At 44.0% G+C, this 26,321-nt stretch overlaps 1 protein-coding gene across 7 annotated transcripts in view; it reads right to left on the reverse strand.

Annotated features, from left to right (window-relative positions):
* The window catches only part of GRIA1 (glutamate ionotropic receptor AMPA type subunit 1), a 293,687-nt gene extending 270,272 nt beyond the window's left edge, over nt 1–23,415 (reverse strand). For all 7 annotated transcript variants that reach the window (XM_070517177.1, XM_014846916.3, XM_014846918.3 and 4 more), the window contains exons 1-2: nt 22,975–23,415; nt 19,855–19,992 (exon numbers count right to left, since the gene is read on the reverse strand). In XM_070517177.1, coding sequence (XP_070373278.1) covers nt 19,855–19,992; nt 22,975–23,056 — 220 coding nt within the window. In that variant the 5' untranslated portion in view covers nt 23,057–23,415. The remainder of the gene's footprint in view (nt 1–19,854; nt 19,993–22,974) is intronic.
* Nucleotides 23,416–26,321: the final 2,906 nt, after the last annotated feature.

Raw genomic sequence — 26,321 nt, forward strand, 5'->3', positions numbered from 1 at the left:
TTAACAGCTATAAGACTGAAACTTGGAGCTCTTACATAATTTTGCCCAAGGTGTCACAGGTGAGAGGTGGCAGACATAGAATTCATGAAATGTTTGACACCAAAGTCTGGGTTCATAATCGCTGCTCTTTCTGGTCTCTGTTAACAGGGATCCACAGGGGAACTGAGGCTGTGAGAGTAGTCAGGGTCGTGGAGGGGAAGTAAAGGACAGAGAGGGCCTGTAAGTTGCCCAAGATCACACGGCTCATCAGTGACAGAACCAAGACTTAAGCCCAATTGTCCTATTTCCATCTTTCCTCTAGATCGTACTGTGCCTCACTGACTAGGGACAAATTCAGAGACCAAGATAGAGGGTGTCCAAAAAGAGTCAGCCATGCTCCCGAGCAGCCCCGAATATCCTGTGCATCTCCTCCACCGTTCCGCTTGCGTTAGGTTTTCCCGGGGATCTGCGTTGGCGGGGGAATTCAGAGTATTTGTGGGTAACAGACGTGCATATTTTCTTGGTCTAGTGAGATGAAGAGAAATGGGAGGAGGTTGGGCACAGGGCCAGCCCTCCGCAGAACTGTCAGATCCTAGGTCTGGTCTACAGGACTCCCTCTAGTTGCCAAATGCACCCCCTCCATCCTTTTGCTTAAGCTTCTGTTTGCTTCCTCTCCACCATCCAAATAGTTTCCCTTATCATGGAGGAAATACCTCCATTACCAGTTGCATTAGTCAGCTTAGGCTCCCATAACAAAATACCATAGGCTGGGTGGCTCCAACAACAGAAATTCATTTTCTCACAGTTCTGGAGGCTAGAATTCTAAGATCAGGGTGCCAGCATAATTGGGTTCTAGTGAGAGCCCTCAGGCTGGCTTGCAGATGGTGGCCATTTCACTGTGGCTCATATGGCCTTTTCCTGCATGTGGGGGGTGGGAGGAGAGAGAGATTGAGAGAGACAGAGAAGAGAGTAGGCCAGCACAAGTCCTCTGTTATCTTTTCTTATAAGGGCACTAAGCCAACCGTGAAGGCCATACCCTAATGACCTGATCTCGACCTACTTTTCTTCCAAAGGCTCCATCTCCAAATCCCGTCACATTGGGGGTTAGGAATGCAACATATGAGCTTGGAGGGACACAATTCAGTTCAAAACACCAGTTCATGGAATCGGTGCTGTGCTCAGAAAGATGTGCCTTTATTGGTCAGGGGTGCTGGAGATGGCAAGTTTGAAACCAACAGATAACTTTCTCACCGTGGTGCCACAGGCGTTGGGTCATTAGGTGGAAGTGGTTAGGCACTGCTGTGAAAGGGCCAGGTTTCCAATAGCCACGCTGATTAGGAGACGCCAGAACCAGATAAAGGAAACCCTCTCCACCGCTAGCCAGTCCACACTCCGAATGGGCTCTGCCATGTTAAGCCAAGATTTGTCAAGCCAAACCTCCTATTCCTTGGTCTTTGTTTGGCCTCCTAAGCCACAGAGAACAAATGCAATCCTTTGCCAAAGATGGCTGTCTAGATGTTTCAGAATGGAGATTTAGCCATACTCAGTCTAAGACATTTTTTCTTGGAGCCTGCCACCATTCCTCACTGGAAATGCTTTCCAGACCTTAACCACGTGACCATGGTCTATAAATATGGTGCCACCATTCCTGTAACCTGCCTATGAAGTCCAAAGTCCAATTACCTTAAATAGAGGGGGTCCAGTCACTGGATTTCTTTCTTTCTTTCTTTCTTTCTATTTTTGGTGAGGAAGACTGGCCCTGAACTAACATCTGTTGCCAATCTTTCTCTTTTTGCTTGAGGAAGATTGTCCCTGAACTAACATCTGTGCCAATCTCCCTCTATTTTGTACGTGGGATGCTACCACAGTATGGCTTGATGAGTGGTGTGTAGGTCTGTACCCAGGATCTGAACCCATGAACCCTGGTCTGCTAAAGCAGAGTGCATGAACTTAACCACTACACCACCTGGCCAGCCCCCAGATTTCTTTGTAATATTTGTAAGAATAGATTTGGTTCCGTCAGAAAAAGGCCTTGGTCAAAACAAGTTTTGCTGCCTCAAGGCCACTCAAACTCCCCCTACATGATGTTGCCGCCCTCACTACTGTATGTCAGCATGTCCTCAGCTTCTCTATGCTACCTGCCTCTTTTATGTTCGATATTAACTTTACATGTTGCATTAAAAATAGTTTACTTCAACTTGCCTCATTTTAAAACAGACTTGGGGCCTTTTTTTTAAACAGTAGTACAGCGGCTGGGCATTATTCCTGGATGGACATCCAAACGTGGTCAACCAGAACTGGCTTTGCAGGGACGAGAAACGGGAGCACGGCGGCAAGGCTGGCCTGGGCCCATCTGGCAAGCGCTTCCCGGAGTCTGCCAGGTCTCTCTGAAATCCCCGGCAGTTCCTCGTTCTGGGTAAAACTGTTTGGAGGGCTGGCTCCAAAGAGGGATAGGGAGCCAGGAAGAGTGGAAGGAGGCCTTGCTTGGTGGTCCGAAGTCCTGGGTCAGAAGTCCTGAGTCAGAATCCTGACCGCGACTAGCTTTCGGGAGACAAAGCCCTTTGTACTCTCTGGGCCTTAGTCTCGTATGTAAAACAGAGGATGACACTAGGCATTGAGCCCCACAAGGTGTTAGGTAATTCAGTAAAGGGACTATTACATTTGGAAAATACATACTCTACCCTCCTCTGAGAAACGAACAAAGCACATTAGCATATTAAAGGGGCTTTGAGATCCTGAAGAATAGAATTCTCCTGCTCTGTTTAACCCAGCACTACTAAGTCTATGACCATGCAGCCTTCCCTAACAACCCCGACCCCAAGAAAAACCTACTAAAATCCTCAGAACAGCAGAGTTCTGATGGGACGCTAATAGACTAGATGGGTTCCTAAAGACTCTTAAAAACTAACCCTTTGTGGTCTATCACGTCGAAATGTGGGTTTTCTGTGTCATTTAACATCAAGTAACTTTATTCTGGCGGAGGATTATTCTAGTAACTGCTAAATAAAACAATCTTTATTTGTGTATAAACAGTACCTTTCAAAATCAATGATGAAAATTTAATTTATTATTCTGCCTCTGAAATACTTTTCCTGGCCTTTAAAATCTTCTCTAGTCTGAAACCAGTCTACTTCTTCAAATGTGTCTCCCAGGGCTCCCTGAAAACCTCCATTCAAATCTTCAAACTTGCCATGTGAGCTCCCCACCTCTTTCGTGGAGCCTTTTTGGCCATTTCACCCATTCTCACCTACAATCCTGGACAATCCATGTTCACAGTGTCCCCTGGACTTCTCAGATACTTGAGGTCAAGGTAATATTAAAGTAGGATCAACATAGTCATTTTACTAACGTGGGAAAGCAGAAGAGTACATTTCAGAAACAGTTTCGATTACAAATGTTTAAAAAAAAGTCAGGTGCTTATTAATCCTCTGTTTTATCCTAAAATTCACTTTCCCAGAACAGCTCATTCTTCAAACATTTTAGTCAACATTGCCCTATATTTCTCTCGGGCAGCAACGAGCTATATATTTAGTTAAACCATTTTGCCTTTTCATTCTCAAATAAGTATAGGACTAGATTAGAATTTTATTTTATTTTATTACTTTAAGGCAGCTGACTCCAAGCAAGACCTGGAGAACTAAAAGGAATCATCTTGGCAGATGGCAAAAGGAAACAAGGAGCAAAGTGGCTCTATTTTGGGGTTTTGTTGTTGCTGTCATCTTCAGATCAAAGAAGCTTTAGATCTAGATATTTCCTAACTAAATTACAAAAATCCCACCCAGAGCATTTTTGCTCTCCATGCCTCTCATTTCAACAAGAACATTGGATTTTCTGATGAAGACTCTGGAGGGCATTTCCAAAGAAGCTTGTCATCACAAACAATTAAATTGAACAAACAATAATAGCTCCCATTTATTGGGCACTTACTACGCCAGGCCCTATGCTAAGCACTTTCCAAGTTTATCTCCTTCAATCCTCACAACTCTAAGAGGAATGTATTATTACTGCCGCTTTACAAAATAAGAGACCAAGGCTTTGAGAGGTTGACACTTGTAAAGTTCACTCAGGATTCAAAATTAAGAAAGTGTTTCCAAAGTCCTTGCTGGTCACCATTATACCACCCTGGAAATATTTATCGAGCATCTGACTCGAGCAGTTGGGTTTCAAATACAAATAATCTTGTTCGCCTGCTCTCAGAGCTCAGGGTCTTAATAGTAGATATGACCTTTTCCTAAGTACAGAAGGTAGAAAGTCAAAAGTGCCAATGAGAGCAGTACAAAAAAAGGAGCTAGTGAAATAAAGGAAGAAGAGATCAGCTATAATGGAAGGGATGAGAAACAGTTTCAGAGAACAGTGGTGATAGCTGAGAAGCCCCTTGGAAAGTAGGTCTGCTTTCTTTACCTTAAACTCTACTTTCAACCCATCACTAAGTGCTGTTGCTTCCACCTTCAGAATATATTATGAATCTACCCCTTCTGTCTCCTCTACTATCAGCTAGATCCAAGCCACCATCGCCTGTCATGTAGACTGTTGTAGGAGCCTCTTAGCTGGTCTCCCTCAGTCCCCTCTGTGGTGCACTGGGTTACTGTTATAGAATTACACATCTACACATTTTGCCATGACTTTGTAGTCCCTCTTACAAGGCAGAGTTTACTTCTCCACCCCAGGAGTGTTAGGTTTGGCCACATGCCTCGTTTGAACCAATGGAATATTAGAAGACAGGATACAAGCAGAGACTTTGAATCTCCCTGCATAATAAAGCCTAGCCTCGTGTGCTCCTGTGATCCTCCACAAGAAGAGCAGGTCTTTTCATAGCTGCTGCCCCTTAACCTCATCCCCAACACAACAGCACCTGAGGCTGAACTAACCCTCCTGGAGTCCAGCCTGATCCAGCCTGGAACAGGTGAACCACAGTCAGTCTGCAGACTCTGATGGTTCAAAACAAAAAAAGGTTTTGTATAAGCCCTTAAGATTTTCATGTTATTTGTTATGCAGCAACAACTGACTGATATACACTGTTTTCAGGTCAATTTATCACTTCTCCCTTTTCCACAGAGGAAACATGGTGATCTTTTAAAAATGTCAATCAGATCACCCACTCCCAAGCTTAAACCCCATTAGTAATTTTTATTGTATTCAAAATCAATCTCAATTCCTTATCAGCGGCTGCAAAACACTCTGCCTAACTCTTTACTCAGTTGCTTCAGTCCCCCGGCCTTCTCGCTGTTCTTTGAATACAGAAGCTCATTCTCACTTTAAAGCCTTTATACTGACTAATCTTGTTGTCTGGAAAGTTCTAGAGTCTAAATCTGCACCATCTGATATGACGGCCATTAGCCACATGTGGCTACTTAAATTTTTTAAAATTAAATAGCATTAAAGATTTAGTTCCTCAGTCATAATAGCCATATTTCAAATGCTTAGTAGTCACATGTGGCTAGTGGCTACCATATTAGATAGCACAGATATAGAATGTCTCCCATGATAGCAGGAAGCTCTATTGGTCATGACAAAGCTCAGTTAAACTATCACCTATTCAGAGAAGCCTAGGCTGACCACTCACTTAAAGCAGCTCTTGGGGCTGGCCCCGTGGCCGAGTGGTTAAGTTCGCGCGCTCCACTGCAGGCGGCCCAGTGTTTCGTTGGTTCGAATCCTGGGCGTGGACATGGCACTGCTCATCAGACCACGGTGAGGCAGCGTCCCACATGCCACAACTAGAAGGACCCACAACAAAGAATATACAACTATGTACCAGGGGGCATTGGGGAGAAAAAGGAAAGAAATAAAATCTTTAAAGCAGCTCTCTAGCCTGCTCTCCATTCCATGACTCTATTTGATTATATTTGGAGGATTTAGCAACTATTTGAAATCATTATATTTATTTATTTGTTCACTAGCATGCAGACCCCAAGAGTGCAGGGAATTTATTGACTTTTTCTCCATAATATCCCCCCCAGGGTCTAATAAAGAGTGGGTGCTCAGTCAATACTAGCTGACTGAATAAATGAAGTGTTAGCAGTTGGTGGTGAGGACTATGTCAGATGGAAAGAGGAGCATGAACAAATGCAAAGCAATGAGAGATTGAGAGGCCTGTTTGGGACAACACTGGGTAGCCTACTTCAGCTGGAACATAGAGTGTACAGTGTCAGGTAAGTCTCAAAACGTACACATACTGAGACCATATTATTGAAAGACTCATATTCTGGGCTGAGTTTGGACTTAAAACAAGATGGGGAGCCATTGACAAGTTTTTTAAGACAGAGAAGTTCCATGATTATAAATGGTCTTCAAGAAATTGATCTATCCTCTACATGGCAAGTGGATTATAGCATAGAGAGGCTAGTCAGAAGGCTAAAGGCATAATCTAGTAAAGAAAAGAAGAAAAATGAGGACAGATTCAAGAGTCATAGTGATGGTGAAAGCAACACATTACATGTTTTGAATGAAGAGGTTGACAGAGTCCAAGGAGTCCAATAAGACACCGACATTTTGAGCCTGAGTGATTCAACAGAAATAAAGTGAGGTAAGAGCAATGGGTTTGGCAGAAAAGATGCCAAGTTCTGTTTTTGATATGTTGAACCCAAAATGTTGAGGCCAGCATCTTGGGGGAAATGAGCAGAAGGGATCAGAGACAGCCCCAGTGGTGATGGTGGAAAGAACATAGCATTACAAAGCTATGGGTTCTTAGTGAAAGGTGTGAAGATCCTGGGAGGCCTTAGGCTACAAGAAACAAAGACATGATACAGCTGGATTTGCTGATGAGAAATCCATCATAACCCTGGAGGAATTGGTTCATTAGAATAGTCAGAGTAGAAACCATATTTTAAGATATTCAGGATGATCTTGGAGTAAAGAAGAGGCAGTAAATACAGCTTAAGTTAAGTAATTTTCCCAAAGCTAATAAAACATTTGGATTCTAGACTCCACATGGACCCTTATGAGCCTCCCATCCCTAAACACTCTTCCTTTCAAGTATCTGGAATACAGATTAGATAGAGGGTTTACATCAGATGTTCTCTGCCCTCCCTTGTAGCTGTGACTCCGTCATAGGCTTTACCAGTTAGGCTAGGGATGGCTGAAGCTTATCCCGCTTGCTGGAGAGAGACTCTGCCCTAATTAACCACCCCAATTAACAAATGGAGTTTGGCGCAGAGCTAAGATGAAGTTCTTTGATTTAACATTTCCTTCAAACATAATTAAATCCCAGAATCCTTAAGTTTTATAATCACAGACTTGGAAGGGGATCTAGAAAACTTCTAGTTCATTTCCCTCCTCTGTGAAAGAATGAATGTATGTACAAACATACACACACACACACATATATCTCCTGCCATCCTTAGAAGCAACAGCAATAGCTTCTGACTATTCTGGAGTGAAGACAGGAAGGATAGCCAATTCCATCACCTCTCTGTTAAGCGTGCCCTGGGAAGACTTACCCTGTCTCCGCTGTACTAAATGGCTTGCACGCCCTGTGGCTGTCTTGCCTTGGAAGCAAGCATGTCTTTGTCGGCCCTTGTATATACAACATGGTGGAGAGAAGCCAGCATCTGCCCAAGGACAACTGAGCAAGCTTATTTGCAAAGAATTTTTGGGGGCCACTCATTCTCCCCTGTTTAGATCAAGATTCTTATGCCAGCTTGCCCCATAGGGCTGATTTTTCACATTCCACAGGGGATTGTAGTCCTGCTCAGCTCCTTTCCAACTCATATTTGAGCTCAGAAGTAACCCCCTGAGAGAGGCCTTCCTTGACCACTTAATCTAAGGTAGGTATTCTCTTCTACCATAGAGATTTGTCAACACATCCTAGTTTCTTTATGATCCTAGTAATGATCTCTATTATTTTTTAATTTGTAGATATATTTATTTCCTATCTCCTTATACAATATATGATCCATGGAGACAAGGACCATATCTGCCATTCTCCAGTGTTCCCTCTGTGCCTAGTGAAGTGCAGAACACATGGTGGTTGCTTATATTGGTCAGCTGTTGTGGCATAACAAACTATTCCCAAATTCAGTGGTATGCCCAATGAGCACTTACTATCCTGTTCAGAGGTCTGAAGGTCAACTGGGGCAGCTCTGCTCTGGACTCAAGTCTGTGGGTTGACTGAAGCACCTCTATTTTTTGTATATCTCTTTCTTCTTGGTCAAGCAGGCTCTCAGGGGCATGTTCTTCTCATGGCCTCTGCTTGAAATATGCCTAATGATATCCCAGTTGCCAAAGCAAGTCATATGACCAAACATAACACTAATGAGCAGGGTGATATACTCTTCCCAAGGAGTCTGGGGAAGAGATGAACAATTGCCAAATAATGAGCTAATCTGCCACAATGCTCCATAAATATCAATGATTGAATCAATGAATTCCCTCCCCTAGATTGGTTGACCTTTCTAGCTAAACCACTTTCCAGTCATTACAATCCTGTGTCTCATCAGTTTTAGTTTCAGGATTTTAGTCTGTTGTGCATCCATGACCTAATGCAAAAGAACCATGCCATCCTATTCTCCTTGGACAGGAACTAACTTAAGATCTTTGCCCCTTTAACAGAGGTTAAAGCCTCCTTCATTTCATCTTGGCTCTCTCTGTCCTCCCTCTTCAGGCACAAGGAAGGCTTCATCCCTGCCAAAAACTAGAAGGGATGGAACCAATTAGAAGAACCTACCATCTGGTGGTGTGGGCTCATCAGATTTGCAGCCAAGATTCCAACTGGGACTGTTAGAGAGTTTGTGCACAATAGCTTGAGTGTCTGAGTAAAGCAGGAAATGTCTTGGTCACTGGGAGAGAGAATAGGTACCTCAGGATCACCAGATATCTTAGAACTGACATCCCCAGCATTCTGTCAAAGAGTGGCCTAAAGGGACACACCCTGGTGACATCCATGTGGGTGGATAACACTTCCTAAAACAGTTCCATGAACACAGGTTTGTTCCTGGCTGGATGGGGATTATCAAAGACTCCTCATGGCTTTCATAAACTCATCAGTCTGCCCGGATTTCAAAACTTTTGCCTACACTGACCTCTGATCATACTTTACCCACCAGAATCCCCTGTATGCTCTTCTCTTATTGGTGGCTCTTCTCTTTTTTAGCATGTTGACCCTTGGTCTAGCTCCAGCCTTTCTGAATTTTCCCGTCTGAAGAGATGTGCCATGGGAAGACGTCTATATTTTTTTGCCTACTGAGCATCAAATCTCCATTCTTTTGGTTATAGCATCCTGACTTCCTTTGGGGAACTACTCCTACCCGCCACGTCCATGTAGTTTGGGTGGGCTGATTGAAACCAACAATCCATTTGGTCCTTCTCCCCACCCTAAGCCTTAAGAATGATCATGTGACCAGGCCTAGATCAACCAAGAGATGACAATATCCTGGCCGCTATGTCATGTCAAATGAGAATGTGTCTTGATTTTTATTCAGTGACATCAGGCCCAGGACTTTTCTGGAACTGATGAAAAAGAGAAGTTCTCTTTCCGTTGGACTTTGAGATGGGCAAGTGAAGGCTGACATATGGAATCTGATATACGACATATATACACCTGAGAGTAAAGCCAATTTAGAGAAAAGTGAAGCCTGAAAATCTAGAGGGTGTATCTCAGTCCTAATGATATCGTTCAAGCCCATGAATCTACCTGCACCTGAAGCTAAAACTCTCCAATTAGTTGGGTTTCTATCACTCGACACCAAAAGACTTCTGACTACTCACTGCCCAAACAGAGTTGCCCCCTTGTCCCTATAAACAATGATTTCTTAAGCCAAAGACACTCTCCGGCCCACACATTTAGTCCAATCTTGTAGATTGAATCATAAGTGAAAAGAAATGCTCTCAGCTTTAGTGTTGCTGCATATTTGGACCCAGGGTAAATTTAGCCTCCTTAAGATTTCAATTTCCCTCATCCACAAAATAGATTCATTCATAGATAATGACCACCCTCATAGGAAAACACTAAAGATTAATTAGTCACTTTGTACTTATAGTGCGTTTATGTTAATAGATAAGAAGCCTAGTTAATTATATTGCCCTGCATTTGCCTACTAATTCTGATTTTTCAAAGCTTTTTCATATAGTAATAGCGTTTGCCTGTTCTAATAATCCTGAGAATCTGGTTTTATCATCCCATAGTATACATCTGGAAACTAAACTGGACACAAAGGTTTCTCAAGGTCACACAGCAAGTCAATGTCAAAGCTGGCATTAAACAAATTATTTCAATTCCTGTATACGTTAATTATTCTATTAAATCTCACTGGAAATTGCACTATTGGTCTATAATGCTCTTAAAATCAGAATAATATATATAAACAATTAAACTTTTATTGAGATCATCATAGCATTGTTTTCAGGAAAAAATAAATGATGTTCAATAAAAGGAGACGGATTAAATAAATTAGGATACATATGTACAACGGGCTTTTAGGAAGACATTAAAAATGAATGTGTAATAAAGCAACATATGTGTTATACTGAGAAAAAAATCATGTTATAAGACAGTACTATAAATCTATTCTTAATTTGTAAATTGATACGTTCAGAAAAAAGATGGAAAGTTTATCTTTAGTACTGTAATTGCAAAAAATTTAGTTTGTTTGGTGTCTGTGTCCCCATTGCTTTCTACAATACACACATTACTTTTGTACACAAAATGAAAGCTATTCCCAAAAAATTCATTTCCATCCTAGAGATTTTGCATAGCGAACATACAGAAACAGGTTTAACCATTGGGTGTCAATTTCATTAGCCTTTGACTGCCTCGTTAACCCCAATTTTGTCTGTGTCCTCTGAGATCTGGACTTCCCATGACCTTGGGCTTCCCTGTGCTCTCTGGACAGCGAGCTGTGACACACCAAAGTCACAAGAGCAGTTGGGGGTGGACAGAGATTTCCAGTAACCTCATTGCACTGCACACCTTGACTGCAGCTGGCACAGAGCAGCACAGGCCACTTGAAAAGTACAGAGGACTGTGTGACAAAAGCAGCAAACACTGACACCAGGGGAGGAGGGCTACTGCCACGGGCAGGGAAATTACAGGATCCACAGGGAAGCGACAGACACAGCCGTCAACGGATGAAGAAAGCCCTCAGATGTGTAGGGATGGAGCCAGAAACACACAAGCCACCACCACCTCTGAGAGCTCGGTTTCCTCATCTGTGAAAAGGGGAGAATTAAAGTACCTGCCTTGTAGTCTTTTATTGAGTGGAAAGTTCATTTACTCCTTCTCATAACAACCACTTATCGTTAATATAATTGTTATCTTCATTTGGAAGAAACTGAGGTTCAAAAAAAAAGCACTGACTTGCACAAGCCATGCAAGGCATCAGAGTCACAACCTTGAGCCAGAAATCCTTTGTTTAGAAAATGGAGCTTTCTACCTTATTTAGGACCCTTCCTGACAATAGTCCAGAAGGAGCTGGAATGAGCTTTTGATTTGACTTACAACTGGTTTTCACTCCCATCACTTTCTAGCAACACAATTATGATAGCCTTCCACAGGAATTTACAACACAGCCTGCTGGAACTCTTAAAACTCATAATATCAAAGCATCACTCCGTAAACAGCAATAACTCAGACTTATTCTCATCATTGCCACTGATGTTATGTAGTATCCAGCTATGCATTCATTCATTCATTCAACTAGCACCAATGACACTATTGTGTGATGGAGACTGTGACGGGAAGCTAAAGAAAACGAGGCCACTGCCCCCAAGTTGGCTGGTTCAGTTGGACAGATAAGACAAGGGGCCAGATGACTCAAAGCCAGGGCTAAGTGCGACAACTGCTATCGGGAAGGTACAAAGGGCCGAGGGGGCAGAGGAGAGTGTGAACATGGGGAAGCAAGGAAGGCTTACTGAAGAAGAAGATATAAGACCCACAACAGACCAGAAGGACAGAATTTTGACAGAGGAACATGTGAGGAGCAGTTTGTAGGTGCAAGTGGAGGAAACAGCAGTGTGAATGTGAAGACCATTGAGTTGTCTGGTTTGATTGGAGACCAAGATTCATTGTGTGTGGCTTTCCCTATTGATGAAATAAGTAGGGACTCTAGATGCTTCCCTGCCTCCACACACATGCTCACCAGATTCCCAGGGCTTGTGCTGGACCAGCCTCCAATCTCCATGAATACACCCACCAGTACACCACAGAGCCACATGAGACAACTCATCCCTACACCCAGTCATCAGCTTCCCCTCCTCCCCACATCTGTCCCCATCCTTCTGCCCACCTGCCAAACTCCATCCCAAATTGGCAACGGGAGTAAAGGAACAAAGTCCATTGCTACAGAAGCAAAAAGTCTCCAGGGAACATGAAAATGGCAAAGTGCTCTCAAGCTTCTGATTCCTGGTGAGAAAACAGAAATCTGAACATGGCACCTTTCCGCTGAACCCTTCAGTGGGTTTCCCACAGCTCTTGGGCCAAAGATCAAAATCCATAACAGGGTCCACCAGGCCTGGCCCTTGCCACCCTCTCCAGCCCCACACTCCCCCCACCTCTTTTCCCCACCACCAGGCCTCGCTCTGCCAAGGAAGCTTCTAAAATACTCCTCCTGTTCCCAACACCACATCACCAAAAGCCTTCAGTTCTCAGCTCAAACACCTACTCATCCCTCTGCCCAGAGCTGGTTCCTTTGTAATGTGCTTCCATTGAGTCATGCCCCTTTCTTTCACGTCTTTATCACAACCTATAATGATACACGCATTTGTATGATTATTTGACTGATAGCTGCATCCCTCACTAGCTGGTAAGCTCCATGAGAACAGGGCTGCTTTCTGTCTTCGTTCACAATAAGCACTCCATAAATGCTTGTTGAATGTTGGATGAATGCACCTGAGGCCCGTGGTAGGCTTAACACCCCTGCATTTGTGTGCAAAATGTGCAACTTTGTAGGAGGGGACAGCTCAGAGCTTCCCTTAGATTCTCAATCTGTTTACTGAGCCTCCCTCCAACCAAAGGATGGTATAAGAGCATCTTCTCTTAATCGTTTATCCCTGGAGTTTTCCATACACTCTCATCATAGAAATATAGCCCTAGAAGGCTTCTTAGAGATCATATGAGCTTCATTTTATAAGTTAGCATCGGGGGAGGGGCTTCCTCAAAGTCACATATGAATGATTCGAAAAGATAGTCCAGCATTTGAACCCACGTTTTCAAATCCCAACCCAGTATACTTTCACTCCATCTCTCTGTGTGTATGTGTATGAGAAACAGAGAGAAAAATAAGCTCTCCATTATATCAGGGTTTTTTTCCGTGCATTCCTATTTCCTCCTGAGCCCCTTAAGGGAAGAATCAATGCCTAATGCATTTTATTTTCCTCAATTCCGAGTGTAATGCCTTGTAATGGCAAATGGATTTTATTTCTTGCATCAACTTCAACTCTGACTGATTTGTAGTAGCCGCATGGAATGCTGTGACGAGAGAGAATTTAAGGTCCTGTCTAGATTCAGTAGGAAAGAATTCTGTAATCAATGAATGCTGTCTGCAAGGGTATGGAAGGGGGAAGTAATGGTACCTATGCTCCAGAGAGGGCAATAATGAAAGTGCTTTGAATGAATGAGCAAATGAATGAATCTTAACAGTTTCCCAAATGTCCCATATGACTACTTTATCCTGAGCGTCTGAGAGGAGAATAGTAATCTCACCCATCTCAGCAGAAGTCTTCAAACTAATCAAAGGAAGCAATGCTCACAAATGCTTTCTGCATAAAAAAGCTTACGATCGTCCATATTATAATAAGAACCAAGAGTTAACCGCAGACACATGTTGACGCCTGCGTGTCTCAAGGTGAGGGCATGGGTGAAGAGGGAGGAGCCACAATCAGATTGTAACATCAACCAGAGAAATGCAGACATCTGTCATTTAACCGAGAGTGCAGTGTTGATGCAGAAGACAAACTTCGAACTCTCCACCTCCGCCCAAAGAAACACATGCCGGACTGGTTGAGAGGAGGGAAGAGAGATATGGTGATTTTACCCACTCAAAATATCATCCTCTCACTTCACTACCAAAATCTGCTCCGGCCTTCAATGCCTGCTGCAGTTCCACCTCCCACAAGAAGTCTTCCTTAGCCACAGCCGTATACCTTCTATCTGGGAAGTCTTAGCTCTTAATCTTGAATCATAAACTTTACTGTGGCACTTCTTGTGTTGGGCTCTTTTCCTGATGTTTCACTTTTTTGTGTTCATATCATCATATATCTTGAAAGGGTAAATGCTCATCATGTTTTGGAGTCCCCAAAGCTGGCTTCAAATACTAGCTTAGGCTCTTATTTGCTGCATAATATGGAGAAGTCATTTAATCTCTCTCAGTCTCAGTAGTATCACCTATAAAATGGGACAATAATCTTTCAAGATTTCTCTAAAACTTAAATAAGACAAAATATGTGAAGTATCTGGCATATAATAGGTCTTTAAAATAATCTTTGTTTACCCTACTACCAGCCCTCCATGCTTTTTATTACTATATACAGAGTAATTTTTTGAGAGCAGGAGTTACACATTTGTTATCTCCTCAACTGTTTGTTACAGAGTGAAGAATAGATATTATCAGAATGAAATAATGAAATGACAGACGCTGAAGGATGTAAATCAGGTGTAAGCAGATTGGCTTACTTACAGGCCTGGGCAAGCAGCATGATTTTGTTACAGTGACCACATGTGCAATAGAAAGTGGCGAGGACTTTGGTAAATTTGAGAGTTGATGCCTTAAAGAGGGCAACACTTCTCAGCTCTAGACAATAGAAGCTGAGCAGGAACATGGGTCTAGAGTTGACTGATGTCTTAAGTTTTTTCAGAGCAGCCAGAAATCTGGATTTTTATGCCAAATTTGAAAAGCACTGTGCAGGTGAAGCAAAACAAGTCTGAGGACTGTTAGTTTGGAACTCTGAAAATGATGAGGGATGCTCAGGCAAGAGCTAAAAAGCCATCCATCTAATGCCCATGCCTAAAGTCCTGTTAGAATGCCCTTAGGCTTCCTAAGTAGGGCCACAACAGAGGGAGACCCCCTGTAATTAGGCACACTACCCTCTAACTGACTGTCAGGTAGGCTGTCAGCATCTTAATGCTGTGTGATTACCTGACTCCTGGAGACATCTGTTCACTTGTGTTGGGGGGATAGCCCTATGCCCTGTGTTCTCAGCCACAGCAAGCGATAGATACACATGGTCTTTCTGGATAGCAGTTCACATCCTTGTGGTAGAGCCGACCTATAAACATCCAACCCAGGCAACACTGCAGGATAAAGCAAATGGGGCTTGATAATTCAACACTTCCAGGAGCTGAGCGGGTAAAGAAAATGAGAGCAGTGGGCTGCTTGGCAAGGAGGCCATCTAGATGTGGCGCTCCCTGCTCCATCCTAGCAAATCATAGCTACATAGACCCAGGGTCCAGTGTTGCCAGATCTTTTAAAATTTCAAAGAGAGCTAAGATATCCAAATTTTGATGCTAAATTTCATGATTTTTAAACACTGTACTGAAACTGGCCGTGGACAGCCATCTGGTGACCCCTTCCGCAATATTTGAAAAATGGCAGAGCCAGCCCTGGTGGCCTAGTGGTTAAAGTTCGGTGCTCACTGCTTTGGCAGCCTGGGTTCGCTTCTCAGTCACGGAACCATATCACCCGTCTGCCAGTTACCATGCTATGGCAGCGGCTCCCATAGAAGAACTAGAACAACTTACAACCAGGACAGACTATGTACTGGGGTTTTGGGGAGGAAGAAAACAAAAGAGGAAGATTGACAACAGATGTGAGCTCAGGGAGACTCTTTCCCTGAAAACAAAAACGGCAAGTGAGAAGCCCAGTATGGAGTGCCCTGGGAGATCAGAACAGGGGAAGAACTAGGGAGAGTGTCCTCTTTACCTTTGCACATGCCATTCCCTCTATGAAACACACCGCCTCATCCCTTTCCAGCCCCCTCACCCGGTCCTCCTGGAAAGCTTCTATTTCTCGTTAAGACTCAGTTCAACCACCACCCTCTGAGAGGTCAGCCCCGCCCCTCAAGACACCTCTAACCCTCCCTACAAATCGCTGCTATAACACTTACAACATTACAATTTAATTTTCTCTTTATAGGACAGTCGGCCTCACTAGGGATAAAGTCCTCCAGGGCAGGGAACGTGTCTTACTTTTGTCTGCATTTCTAGTGCTTAACACCATGCCTGGGCTTGGTTAAGGGCTCAAAGACGCTTGCTAAGGGAATGGAAGACTTTTAGATTAAAGAGTTTCTCGAGTGTGATCCCCATACTAACCACTATGGAACCCCCCGGGTCCAGCTCTTGAATATTCTGATTCAGGAAGTCTAGATTCTGCCCTGAGTCTGCCCTGTCAGAGTCTGCCCTGAGTCATGCTTTAAACAAGCTCCCTGCGTGAATATTTTTGTGCGCTGAAATTTGAGGACCTCTGGGCTAAACTGTAACCCTCACGAGGAATGAGGCTGTGTCTTCTTCGTTGGCCATTATGTTCCTAGCACCTGGCACAGTGCTTGGCACAAAGGAGGCATTCAGCATGTATTTGCTGAATGGATGGATGGATAAGTGAATGAAAAGGTAGGAATTAAATTGCAACAATGCTCCTCAGACCTCTAATAGAAATCCCAATCAGTATTTCATCTCTCCCTTTATTTATGTTTACCACAAAGGCACCAAGATAAGATGAATAGCTGGTCAGTAACCACCATTTCTATGGACATTCTCCTCAACTCCTGCCTCAACTCCTGGCCGTGTAGGCTTGGAAGAGTGCTCAGAGGAGACTGAGTTGCTGATTCAATGATTTTATCTTTTAATGATGGACGGGAAAGCAAGAAAGATTGATTGCAAAGAAGACACCAAACTCCCATCTTTGCCAGAGGTATTAGCAGTACTCCTCTGCCATCTGCCTTGTATCTCCTACCCTGGAAACACCACTCTTCCCTTTTAATCCCCTGTTGGGAACATATCTAGCAGGAATAGCTCCTCTCTCTTCCCTTCTCCACCCTCTGGTGGAAGGATAATGAATAGCAAAATGCACAGGATAGCAAAATTACGAAATAGCAAAAATTATGAAAAAACAAAGATTTGGTTATTTTCTGGAAGTAAGACTGGGGCAGTTAATTTAAGGTAACTACTAGCCCAGATTTCAGAAAAACATAGAAAATTAAATCTGACTAAAAAGTTTTTCTTGGTTTTCCATAAATGATTAATTAACGCATCCTGCCTAAAACCTCTCTGCTCCCTTAGACAATTTTTACTCAGTTGAAACTGGGACAGATGCATTTTCCCCACACCAATGGACCACAGTGGACATAGCCCCCAAAAGTTCCTAGCCTTCTATGAAAGTTAACAGAAAATCCTCCAGGCAGGCAGGGAATTACAATGCCAACGTTACTACCCAAATTGTGCAGTACCCTCACTGATCTTGGAGTTAAACAGAAGAAACTAAAGGTCTAAGTACAAGGTAACACTATTGCTTCTCAGACAAATCCCCAGAGCAGTGTCTGGACTGTAAGCTACTTGAGAGCAAGGGCCTTTTATCATCTCTGTTTTTCCAATGTCCATCTCAGTTACCAGCATTGAAGAAACATTTAAAATTCATAGAAACCTGTACCCTGGTATATGGCAGGAATCAAGTTTCAGAACTGAAATCCGTTCACTCCAGGTTCGCTAACCACAAAGGATAACGTTGCCTATATCATATTTCAATCTCCCCAATAAATGGCCAACAACCCTATTAGAGATCAAGTCTTACATGTTTAAGATAACGGTACAGAAGCACCACCTTTTGCTTTAGAACATTTCCTCTCTATTTTGGTCTCTTATTATCTTGTCCTGCCAGTCAACATCTTCACACTAGGAGAGCAGTTAACATCTCTTTCCACCAAGCTCTGCTGTAGACAGTTCTCAGCAGTATGAATGAATACACATGCCAGCCATTTATTCTTCTTGATTCCCTAAGCAAGTAATCCTTCTTGAGTAATGGACTCCTTTGAGAGTATGACAAAAGCTATAGAGTATGACAAAAGCTACGGAGCCTCTCCCAGGGAAATAAATTAGCATATGCATGCAAAAGATTATCCGCAATCTCAGGTAGTTTTAGATATGTTGATGCGCACAACCAAATGCTCCGCTCAAAGGCCCTCTCCAAAGCCATAGCAAAAGGAATGGGAGGTTATCTGAAACCCAAACACCTACCAGTATTATTCTAGCTTTTCAGGGAGATGATTTCACAGAACTACGATTCAACAATTAAATTTCAGCTCTTTTTTAAGGGTAATGAGTAACACAGTAGACAAAATTTTCAACCTTAGCATGACCAGAATGCAGAATTGCTATTTTACTTATTCAATGGGTCACTTTTGTGCAAAATCACAGCTACAATTTGAAGCGCTGTACAAGGTTTTTGCCTTAGGTGCTTTATCAGGCCACTGCCTTACAAGACTTTGAAAACTCCTTTTTGTGTCTTGGGTAATCTCAGTATAATTGATCAGATTACGCTAAGGATCAGTGTATCTATCACAGTGCCAGGAACATGGACATTAGGGTCACAAGACCACCATTTACTTCTTAGGTGATCCTGGGAAAGTTATATAACTTGTTGCAGTCTCAGTTTCCTCGTCTCTAAAAAGAAGATAACACAGTGCTCTGCAGGTCACCTGTGAGGATTAATGAGCTAACACATAAAAAGCAATGAGTGCATTACATGGGCCATAGTAGATACTCAATAAATGATAATGAGCATTACTATAATTGTCTATAAAATACTTATCATAGTTCTTGACACACAGTAAAGTACTCAGTAAATGCAATCTGGTATAATTATAATTCTTGGCATTCATATCAACTTATCTTACAAGTGGTCTTAGGAAGAGGGAGAATTCTGAATTCTCACTATGAGTCTTCAAAGCACATTCAGTTCAAATCATTGAGAACCCACCATGAGGGAACATGGGAAAGAGAGGAAGGAACATGGTCTCTGCCTTCAACTGTCCATAGCTCAGCAGAAGTCACCAAGTCCACAGTGGCACACAAAGCCGATGGTGCTAATTGAATCCAGTTTTGAGTCTCAAGTTCGTCTTGCCCATTCAGCTCTTACTTCCATGCCATAAATTCCTACTTGAGCTTAATCCCCGGAGGGAAAATGTCTCTAGTGATTAATTTTTATGCTTTCATCTGTCATAAAATCCCAGTCATGCAACCGCACGGGTTTCCTTTTCAGTCCTAGTCATGAGAAAAACTCAGAATGATGTTTGTTGCCCATATTTGATAACTCATTCATTTCAGACATCAGAGATTTATCTCTCCCTTCTCCTTCTTGAGGTCACTTCTGTTCTGTTTTATGCTCAAAGGCCATCCTACAAACTGTGTCTTAAGTGTTCAGTGACGTCAAGGCGTTTTGGAAATAATCAAGGCACAATTTTAAAATAATTATTGGTCATTTCCCAAAGTGGGAAGCCAGATATATAACTTCTCACAGATCCTTTTTTACCAAGCTACAGGGACATTTTCTCCTTTTAACTTGTGCACAGGAAAGGTGTAAGCATTAAACCACATTCTCCAAGTTAGAACCTTTAATCCTACGTCTCTCAGAAGTCTCCTATGTGTGAAACTCTCTCAAGTGAACGAGAAAACCTCGGCGAGGTAGGGGCGATGCAGTCAACCCAAGTACCCATCGTGCTGGCATTTAAAGTTAGCTGACAGCGAAAAAGCAAATTCATTTTCTGAAGCATTGCAGGATCTAAAATACCAACTGATGGAATCACTCAAAAGGCTCTGGAATTTTTTCTTGAAGGGCTTTCTCTTATGAAGACAAATGACAACTCAAGTCATTTTTGCAACGCCACCACCTACTCACAGGTCCTCCTTTCATTGGTCGATCACAGGAAAAAATCTCAGAAATAGAAGCAATTACTTACATCTATAGGTCATCTCAAAGCTGTCGCTGATGTTCACAATATCAATCTGGGGGAGCAGCTTTGGGGGCTCTGTGAGTTGCGACAAAGCAAATCTAAAAGCGGCATGTTCCTGTGACTGCTGGTTTGGAAATAATCCCCCTAGGAGGAAAGAAAATGCAACATGGTATCTGGGCTAGAGACAGGTTTAATTCCTCAGCAGCCCACCCTAGATGGGCCCTTGTCTTTTCCCCGTGCAAACTCACTAGTTGTAGCCTTTAGTAACGGGATGATAGTTCAAACAGACTCAACTGGACACTGAGGTTTAAACTTCTACAGATAAGCTTTTACGTGACAAGGGCCTCTAACATCTATGACTCTGCCCAAACTTTTGACTGTTTGCCCCCAACTCAGCTCAGGTCAGAGGAAACAGGAGCATGGTGGCATTTCTCTTCCTCCTCCCTTAGGCAAACCACCTGGGGGGCCTCTGAACTTGTATGCACATAAGCTCTTATTGTGTCTCATTTTTCTCCTGTCGGCCCATTTCTCACCATAGGGCCTTACAGGACGTAGTGAATAAATGTTGTAGAGTGAAATCACCTCTGGGACCCTGTGGGCTTCTCCAGCGCTACAACCGTTTGCTTTGACACCTCTGGTCTTTGACCTGTCAAGATCTGCATGCAGTTTAACTATGCTACCACATCTAAGGTTTATTATTCATTTCCTCCGAAAACTCTTGATTTTCTGCAAAGTGTTTTGCTGCTTCTTTTGCCACTCATAATCTCAGCTACCTAGGAACGACTGGTTACATAAGGGATTGCCATTGTGTGTGTTTCCACGGGAGAACCTTGGCTTCAAAGATGTGGGGGCTTAAGACTGTCAAGTGGATACAAACATTCTACTCTAGTAAAAAGCACAACAAAGGTGCCTATCGGGGCTTCTGTTCCAAGAAACTAGAGTATACGTCTCACCCTTGTATTTCCTGTGGACATGTAGATGAATTAAAATACACGTCTGTGAATTAAAATCAGCTTTTTCCAGAGACTGAACTATAATGAATGTTTACACAGAAGTTTATCTTGGATCCAACAGGAGTCACAGTTCCGATGTAATACACTTCTAACTTCTTCTACAGTGGGGCCGTGTTTGTTTTGTACAACCAATAAAGGGATTGTAAGGCTTTTGTGAGAGATCGTACAAGTAGAATCAAGTACTACCTGATGGCGGTGATATTTTCAGCATCTGTTCTACAATTTAATGTTTCCACCTTTTCTTTGAAAACAAAAACAATGATTTTATCAGTTGAACAAGCAAGTTGGGGCTGAATAGGATGAAAAATCTGCAGAGATACTTGAGCAAACATACACACAGACACAAAACACCCCCATGCATTTATAACCAAGGTGATGCACACAAGTACACTTGGAAAAAGCAAATCCACATATCTCAAGACAAGCATTTCCAATCAGCAAAGTATGGACAACATGTAGGTCCCGACATAAACGATGCTGGACGTAAGAGCAGGTGATTCGCACATGTGCATATGCCTCCATTTTAAAGAGTAAAAACCAAAAACTCCTTCTTGGTTCTGATACTCCCCCCTCCCCCCTAGTTGACCACACCCCAAACACTTCCCAGTCCTTTCACCCTGCAGTGAATGAAAGGGGGGATGGGGGGAGGTAGGCGGCTACAGGCTGGGCTGCAAGGGAAGTGTCTCCCAGGCAGGAAGTTTTGTTTTGTGTGTAAAAGGCACTAACACACATACACAGGCACGCTTCAGGATGTAGCTTAACAGGTGTCAGGAAACAAAGCAAGTTACTCCATGGCTGTCCCAACCTCCCTCGGAGCCAGCCTGCTGGAGAGGCCAGAAGAGACTGATACTGCAGCACATGTGTGTCCAACCAAATGCCACCTGCACCGCCTCCCCCCAGAAACACACACTCACATGAAGTACACGGACAACCAGTAATAGGAACTTTCCCTGATGGAGCGATGTCCCCATCAAGGGAGAGAAAACAGAACCAAACCAACCAAGATGCCTCCAAGCAAAGCAGCTGGCTTGATTCCGGGACACAAATAGCACTAAGATGCCAGTCACACTGAATTCCCTGAGCCCTTGTGGACACACGCTGTTATTGGTGTTATTGCTCCAGTTTGTTTTGCTTTCACCCATTATTATGAGGAGGAGCAATGTCCGTCAGCTGCCTCGTAAATACAGAGAGGATGGGGGTCCTTTTAGAAGCATGACAGCCGGGAAGGGGAAATCGGGAACAAAAAGGCATGCAGCATGTTGAAACCTGCCTCCAAGTTGAGAGGATGGAGCCCGGTGATAGGGAAAGCTAAGAGGAGGGGAGAGGAACATATGTATGTGTGTGTTTGTGTGTGTGTAAAAGGTGGGCAGTGTCTGTGCATGGAAAATCTAAGAGGAGGGGACGATTGAAGGAATAGAGAAAAGGCAGGCTAGAAAGTTCCAGGACTGGGGGAGTGGGGACCACCAGCCCAGCATGGCAGACAGCAGCGGGAAGGCAGCTAGAGGAGCCCAGAGCAGGAGAGAGAGCTCCCTTGACTTAGAGTAGGGGGCCTTTTGGCATTATTTCAGTGGCTGCAATAAACCCAGCACCCTTCACTCCTTCTTTTAGAGGGTCTCTTTCCTCTGCCCCAGCTAAGAAATCACCCCTCTCTCAATGAAATATATATGTGCATATTTAATACATAATCACACGCATAAATACACACACCACGCATATGTATATCGATAAATGGAATCAGGCACCATGGACCACGCAACAGAGTTAACTCCTTAAACACCCACCACCTCTTTTCTTGCTACAGCCTGATTTTTTTCCTCCACAGCAGTGATTCCTCCATTTCACATGCTCATGCCTAGAGTGTGAGTGGTGTGTGAGGACCTGTGTTTGTATGTGTATGTGTGTGTGTGCACGCTTCCCTTCTGCCCCTCATCCGATCAAGAGAAGCCCCCTCCCTGTGCTGGCGGCCAAGTCTTCCTCCCATCACAGCTGTCAATAGATAGCCAAGCACAACAGCCCACAGTGGGGGCGGGGGGACACAGGACCCCCCCCCCCAACCCAAATAAAACCTGGCCAGATCCAGAAAGTCCCTCCCCAGGCTGCCCCTCTCACTCACCGATCTGGATATTGTTGGGAAAATTGGCACCTACTACCGCGCCTAGGAAACCGGTGCAGAAGAAGGCAAAAATGTGCTGCATATTCCTTTTTGCATTGGCGAAAAAGAAGCCCAGGTCCAATCATAGATTTGATGTTTTCCCCCCTTCCCTTTATTCCTCTCTCTGTGCTGCCTGTTCTTTTCCTCCTGCAGTTCCTTCCTTCCTCGCTTGCTTCCTTCCTTCCTTCTGCGAGGTTTGTCTGTTTCCCTTGGAATCCGAGCACTTAAACTGCAGCGTTAACACCAACTGACAGCCAGATTAACTGAGCACGGAAGAGAGAAGCCCGTCCTCATGCTAGCTGGAGCGCTCGCTCCCCCTCTCCCTCTCCTCTCCTCTCCTCTCCTCTCGCAGCCTGCCTCTCTCTCCCTCCCTTGCTCTCTCTCGCTCTCCCCCTCACACTCACACAGGCAGCAAGCTCTATGCTAATATCCATGGAGCCAGCTCAGAGTTCCACAGCTGACCTCCTCTCGTGCTCAGCCCCTGCCTCCCCATCCTCACCTTATGCTCCTTTCTGTGTGTGCCCATGGATGGGTGGGTGGGTGAGGGGGTGTGATACAGGGAGCTCCGTCCTGAAAGGGACAACCCCGCAGTCCCCTTCATCTTCCCCCGCCTTCCTCAGCTCTCTCTGCCCCCCTTGCCCAGCCCCCAGCCAGGCAGATGCTACTGGGAATGTGGGTTCAGCTGTAAGTCAGTAGGTGGCAGGGGGTCCCCATAATAGTCCTCCATCCACCCACTGCTTGATCTAGGTCACTTTTTCTAGGAGCACACGGGCTGTGCTGGATACATCTCCTGCACTCCACTGGCCCAATTATTCCTACAACTAATTCCTGAGGGAAGACCCTAGAAATCCCTCCTAGGAGCTTTAAAGTGAAAAAAAGTCCCACAGCCCTTAATGGGAAGAATGACAGAAAGACAAACCGAAGGATCTGGAATGATTGGCAGGTGCCTTGACTTGGACCTTTGGCTGTCCCTGTCTGCCTTTATAAGCAGAATTGGTGGTCTCTTAAATCCTAGGCGTTTAAAATGGGCCCCTTCCCCCTTTCCCTGCATGCCACAGGAGTCTATAGCATCAGAACCGTGTGGGTGTACAATAAAGGCTAAGGATACTTACACAGAGCAATTACATGACTCATTTTGCAGGGATTCTAGTGAGAGGATTTAGGCTTCTTCCAGTTATCTCCGGCCGCTGATCACGTCTGGTGTAAACTGGAACTCCACAGACCCTCCTGGACAGGGGCTTCTGCTGAAAGAACCTGTAGAGAGAACAGCTGTGTTTGGGGAAATAACGTGGGTTGCAAAGTAGCAGTCACTAACAGTCAGAGAGCACTTTACAGTTGCTGAAGCAACTTCACAGCATTATCTCATTCTCTCCTCACACCAGCCCTGTAAAGTGGCCAAGACCCTTATTTTACAGATGTAAACAACTGAGGCCCCGGGGTTTCAATCATAAAGACATAGACCTACTCAGATGGAGTCTGGACCTTCAGGACCAGCTTACGAACTTGAATGCTCTGGGCATTACCAGTTGACTCACGTGCCTGGACAGAACTCCCACCCAAAAGATGATAATTCAGGAAAAGGAAATCCACCTTTGCTCAGTTAGAATGAGGGAGAATAGATTTTGCTTTGCTACTTGACTAGGCCATTTTACCCCCAAACGCCTCACTTCTCTCACAAAGATTGCATAATCACACACACTCATAGGACAGCTACGAGGGCTGGATTTGTAGGAAATATCTGACTGTGTTCCATGGAGGCCCTCAGCTAGGAGCAACCTAGAGGGCAGATGCTTCATGATTTGCTATGCACTTTCACATATAGTAATTAACTCACATGATTTTTAAAGCTAATATTTATTCATTTACCATGTGCCGGGTACCATGCTGAGCAATGCGCACACATCATTTACTCATGCAAAAACACCTTCGGGGTAATCTAATCCCCATTTTATAGATAAAGAAACTGAGGCCCAATAATGTACCCAAGTTGCACGGCTAACAGGGAAGAGATTGGGGATTTGAAAGCAGGAAACTCTACCATCAGGCCCAAGCTCTGAACCCTTAGGCTCCAACAGCAGGAAGCACTGGGCAGGGACATTCTAGAGGGAGTGTGAGTATCCGCTTGGGAAGGTGGGAGAACAGATCAGGGAAGATCACCTCCAAGGTTCCTGCCAACATTTAGAGTCCATGATGCAATGATTCCATCTTATAATTTCATTTCTGCGTTTGCATTTTTGTCTCTTACTATTTTGAATGGTACCTGGGGATCTTTTAAGTTCTCTGAGCTTTGTGCCTGGTAATAAGAATAATTAGGCTGTCACTGAAAGCTTCACACTTTTCTGTCACCTTTCAGAGGAAGATCTCAAAACCCTTTACAAGGATTAATGAGGAAAACCTCAATGCCCACCTCTAATAAGTAAGACTTGTTTTGCTTATTTTGGGGGAAGGGGGCTTGAAGGCATCAAACCCATGCATTTTCTACCATCATTATAAATCATATAGTCAGATGGATTTTCCTAAAATACAGCTTTAACTATGTCACTGCCCTGCTCAAATATGGTCAATGGCTCCCCTTGGCCTATTAAATACATAGTTGTTCAATCATTAAACAAACATGGAGCTTACATTTTTCAAACTTGGGCATCTAGGTCAAGTTACATCTAGGTTCAACCGTTTATCCCATTTCTCTTCAAAAGTCTCTTCAGTTCAAACATTGGTGGAGAACCTAGTCTGTATCCAATAGGGAGTCAGCTGCTGGGGGATCTGGAAAGGAATCAGGCACCATCTCCTCTATTCAAGCGAATGTAGCAGAAGAGGAAGGCAGATGAAGCCAGCCAACTGTTAGGCGAAGCAGACCGTGTCATGCGCTCTGATAGAGATATGCACACCACTGGGGGAGCAAAGTAGGAAACAACCAACGCGTCTGTCTGCGGGGAGCCAGCAAAGCTTCCAAAGAGCTGAGCCATGAAGGAGGAAATTACAGGCAGAAAGTGAGGGCTGAGGGAAGACATGCAAAGCAAGAGGGTGCAAGGGCTCATGGCAGGAGAGGACACTAGTGGCTCCAGATGCCTGGAGCCTGTGGTATAGACTGGGAAGAGAGGGTAGGGGAACGGGAAAACCTAGAAGAGGCAGGGTCAGGAGTAGGAAGCCCCCACAACAATGACTTGTCTGGTCCAAAATGTCAATGGTGCTGAGACTGAAACACTTTTCTTCAGGGGACATAGCAACTGGCACACCAGGGACTAGACATCAGCACCCCTATTGTAGCCTCCCTTTCCATTCTATTACATTGAAGAAAGGTTAGATTC

This window comes from Equus asinus, chromosome 9 (assembly GCF_041296235.1).
Source record: "Equus asinus isolate D_3611 breed Donkey chromosome 9, EquAss-T2T_v2, whole genome shotgun sequence".
NCBI lineage: Eukaryota > Metazoa > Chordata > Mammalia > Perissodactyla > Equidae > Equus > Equus asinus.